The sequence below is a fragment of the Chenopodium album genome, chromosome 16, assembly GCF_948465745.1.
Source record: "Chenopodium album chromosome 16, dcCheAlbu1.1, whole genome shotgun sequence".
NCBI classification, from domain to species: domain Eukaryota; kingdom Viridiplantae; phylum Streptophyta; class Magnoliopsida; order Caryophyllales; family Amaranthaceae; genus Chenopodium; species Chenopodium album.
Genome location: NC_137849.1, coordinates 38,158,045 through 38,162,079, shown reverse-complemented (window position 1 = coordinate 38,162,079; position 4,035 = coordinate 38,158,045). Strand labels below are relative to the sequence as shown.

The following is a 4,035-nucleotide window of genomic DNA, read 5'->3' as shown; positions in this document are numbered from 1 at the left end:
GTTATGGAGTGTTCTTTGACCTTGAAAGACTAAGTTTCGGTACACTTCAAATCAGCACAATTATTGCAAAATTAAAAGCAATAAGTTCAATTCAGTTCAGAAAGCCTATATTTTAATATCAGTATATAATTAAACTACTAATTACTACTATAAATTTTAAGCAATTTGGAGTATATGTCACAAAGGGTTCCATATATATACTCCCTCCAATCCTGAATAATTGACACGATCAAACTTGGCACACATGCCAACATACTACTTTGAATTTAGATATATATGATTAAATATCAATGAAAAATATAAAAAAATATTAAAAAAATTTGATGTTATGAAACTTTATATTAATAACTATGAGTCATGACAATTTATATTTTATACGTTACTAAAAAAAAAACGTTATTATATGTCTATGCTTTATTTGATACCAGTAAGGCAGTAAATCTGCGAATTTCCACTGTAAATTTATTTTATCCATATTACAGCTCCAATGTACACTCACTAGTCCATGTTTCACCCTTCACTCAAATTATCATTAAGAGTTTCTGCCTTAAGAGACATTTCATTGACCAAAAAGCTTACCCTCCGTCGTCTCATCTGGTATGGCTGTCACATATATCACAGGAGACCAGTCAATGTCGATACCATCCATATATGATTTGATATCGGCGTTGTAAAAGGATCTGCTGTGTATGCAGCTATGCATGATTGCACTTGTATTTTCTGAAAAGGAGATGTTTAGTAAATGTATTCAATAATATAAACTTTTTAAGGGCAATGAAAAAAGGGAGTTGGTAAAACAAACAAACAAATAAATTTAAGATCAAGAATGTACCCTTAATCCACCCCCTCCCCCCGGGCCCTCCCCTGCAGGCTGCAGCCTGAGTAAATAACAAAAATAACATGCCCTACCTAAAGGGCAGTGAAAATGGAAGAATTGTCAAGTCTTTGGTTCATCATTCTACAATATTACTCCAATTAAAAAAGTGGGACAGCATAATATCCACAATTAAACAAATGCTACATTCCCAGTGGAGAAAAATATACTTTCAATAAGTCATATTAAATCAATAACTTACTATTGTTTGTTTGTTTTGTGTCTGTGTTATCAACTCCCTGTCTCTTTCATGTCTCCAGTGAACTGTTGCGACTCTGTGAGACGATGATCTAGATGTGTTTATAGAAGAGTGTTGGAAGAGCTCTTCTGCACTTGAAAATGAAGATACCAGAAAATAAAAGTGCATTTAATAATATATACATTCAGCCCACAACTACACAGGTTCCAACAAAAAGACTCTGGAGCAGCACCTAAACAACTTGAGACCTCTCAATCATGGCAGCGTGACTGCTGTCAACCCCATTGTGATTGAGGAGGAATAATATAAGAGTCATCAGCTTCCAAAGTTCCTTTCACATTCTTATTTTCTGTCCAGCTATAGCCTGCATCCTTACCCACATTATTATCACTCATGAGCTCTCTGACTGCCCTTACTTCTTCCCATCTTCCCATTGAAGAATAGACATTTGCTAGAAGTACATAAGGAGTAGAACTTCTAGGATTCAGGGACAACAGTTCATCAGCAGCTCTTTTTGCTACAAGAATGTCAGAATAAAATCTACACGAGCTGAGCAGAACCTCCCATATAACAGGATCATCTTTGCATGGCATCCTTCTTATAAGCTTTTCTGCTTCATGCAACCTCCCAGCTCTACCTAAAGTATCAATAATGCAGGTGTAATGACTTACAAGTGGTTCCACTTTATGCTCTATTTGCATTGATCCAAAAATTCTGATCCCTTCACTAACCAATCCAGAATGGCTGCAAGCTGTTAAAATGGCCACAAAGGTTATATCATCTGGCTTTCTCCCTTCTCTTATCATGCAGTCATACAGCTGCACAGCTTCATCTCCAAAACCACTTTGTGCATACCCATGTATCATTTCATTCCAAATAACAGCATTTTTCATAGGCATTGCATCAAAAATTTCCCGGCCCCTCTCTACGCTACCACATTTACAATACATATCTATAAGAGCACTTCCAACAATTATATCATTTATGCATCCATACTTCAGTATCAGAGCATGAACTTGTCTACCTTGAGATGAAAAGGATTGTTTGGCACAGCAACTCAAAATTGTAGCATAGGTGAACTGGGTAGGGCACATATTCCTTCTTCTCATGATATTAAAGAAACTAAAAGCCTCCTTTTCTAGAGAATTAAGCGAAAATCCAGCTATAATAGAATTCCAGCAAACAATATCCACAGCGGGCAGTCCATGAAAAATAGACTTGGCAATGTCCACTTTACCACTTCTAGAATACAAGGTAATAAGCCCGCTGCCAACATAAACATCATCGTTTAAAGTTGCCTTTAGTGTGACAGCATGGACTTGTTTTCCACATTCCAGAAATGCCATCTCTGCACAAGAGGCAAGAACAGTAGCTAGAGTAGTGCAATCAGGCTTCAAACTCCTAAACTGCATCTCCCTAAAAAGCATTATTGCCTCATCATGCTTCTCAACCTGCGAATACCCAGAAAGCATAGCATTCCATGAGCTCAAGCTTGGGCGAACCAGTTTGTCAAATACTTGACGCCCAACTCCGACATTTCCTGATTTTACGCTTGCTGCTATCATATTGATACAAGTAACCTCGTCTGGTTGGCAACCAGAAAACACCATTCTCTCCATTAGCTCCACAGCTTTTTCACACTTGTAAATTTCACCATATCCAGCAATCATGATATTCCAAGAAACAACATTCGGGTTGGACATATTTTGAAAAATGATTTCAGCATTATCCATGTCTCCATTTTTGGCATACATGTCAAGCAGTGAATTAACCAAATGAAAATCATCTTGTAATCCAAGCTTGATAGAAAGACTATGTACTAGTTTCCCATGCATCTTACGCTGTTGACCATCACCTTCTCGTCTAGTACAAACACCAAGAATGCTTGACAATGACACAGCATCTATGCAAGCTTTGGTCTTGTGCATCAACTTAAACACTCCTAATGCCTCTTCGACTCTCCTAGTCTCTTTCAAGCCACCCATTAACGCCGTGAAAGACACTTCATTAGGTGCTGGCAACTCTTCAAAAGCGCGAATTGCATCACCAATACATCTACACTTAGCATACATCGACAGCAAAGCATTACCCACATACAAATTTTGGTCAGCACCAACTTTAATTGCAAGACTATGACACAACCTGCCGAAATTCAGCTCCACCAAAACACCACAAGCACTAAAAACACTTGCCAACGTAAAATGGGTAGGCACTAAACCTTCCAAAACCATCAACTTATACATTTCCAATGCTTTACCATGATCCCCATTTCTTACAAATGCGCTAATCATATTATTCCAAGAAACAACATTTCTCTCAGGCATTTCATCAAACACCTGGCATGCATCCTGCATTCTATTAACTGCACACAATGTACTCAACACAGAATTCCAAGAAAAAATATCTCTTTCAGGCATTACGTCGAACACATTGAGGCCATATCTGGGATTATCACATTTTGAGTAAAAATCGATCAAACGATTCGAGAAGAAGTTCTGAGAAATGAATCCAGTACGAATGATATGAGCATGTAAAAGCTTCCCAGATTTGTGGGATTTATTTTTTATGAAAGATTCTAATAAATTTGCTATGAACTCCCTTCTTTGCCTCCACATTGTTTCAGCCCTTATATGTTAGAACCCTAAAATTCTAAAAATACTCCATTTTTTTTCGTTCTTTTCTCCTTCTTGCCAAATTTCTACCTGTTCTATTCAATTTCTGGGCAAAACTCTAATCAGAAATTTGAAATTCTGCAATAACTGGTTTCCCACTCTTTTTTACAAAATATATTACCTCCCTTTTTAATTACTTGCTCAATTTCTATTTTTTTACACTATTTATTTGTCCTACTTTAACTAATGTTTGTAATTTTCCTTAAAAAAAAAGCTAGTGTTTGTGATTTATACATTAAAAAAATTATAGCCTTGTGCATATTTATTGGAATCGTGTCAATGAATAGATT

At 36.6% G+C, this 4,035-nt stretch overlaps 1 protein-coding gene across 1 annotated transcript; it reads right to left on the bottom strand.

The window, feature by feature from the left end:
* Positions 1-1,348: 1,348 nt before the first annotated feature.
* LOC145585241 (pentatricopeptide repeat-containing protein At4g20770-like) lies at positions 1,349-3,826 on the bottom strand. The gene has a single exon (XM_081641959.1). It carries the CDS (start codon positions 3,686-3,688, stop codon positions 1,349-1,351), a length of 2,340 nt encoding a protein of 779 aa, XP_081498085.1. The 5' UTR covers positions 3,689-3,826.
* Between the last annotated feature and the right edge of the window lie 209 nt (positions 3,827-4,035).

What these genes read in the sequence shown, in the direction of transcription:
- LOC145585241 (XM_081641959.1), bottom strand. Translation starts at nt 3,688, where the DNA reads ATGTGGAGGCAAAGAAGGGAGTTCATAGCAAATTTATTAGAATCTTTC.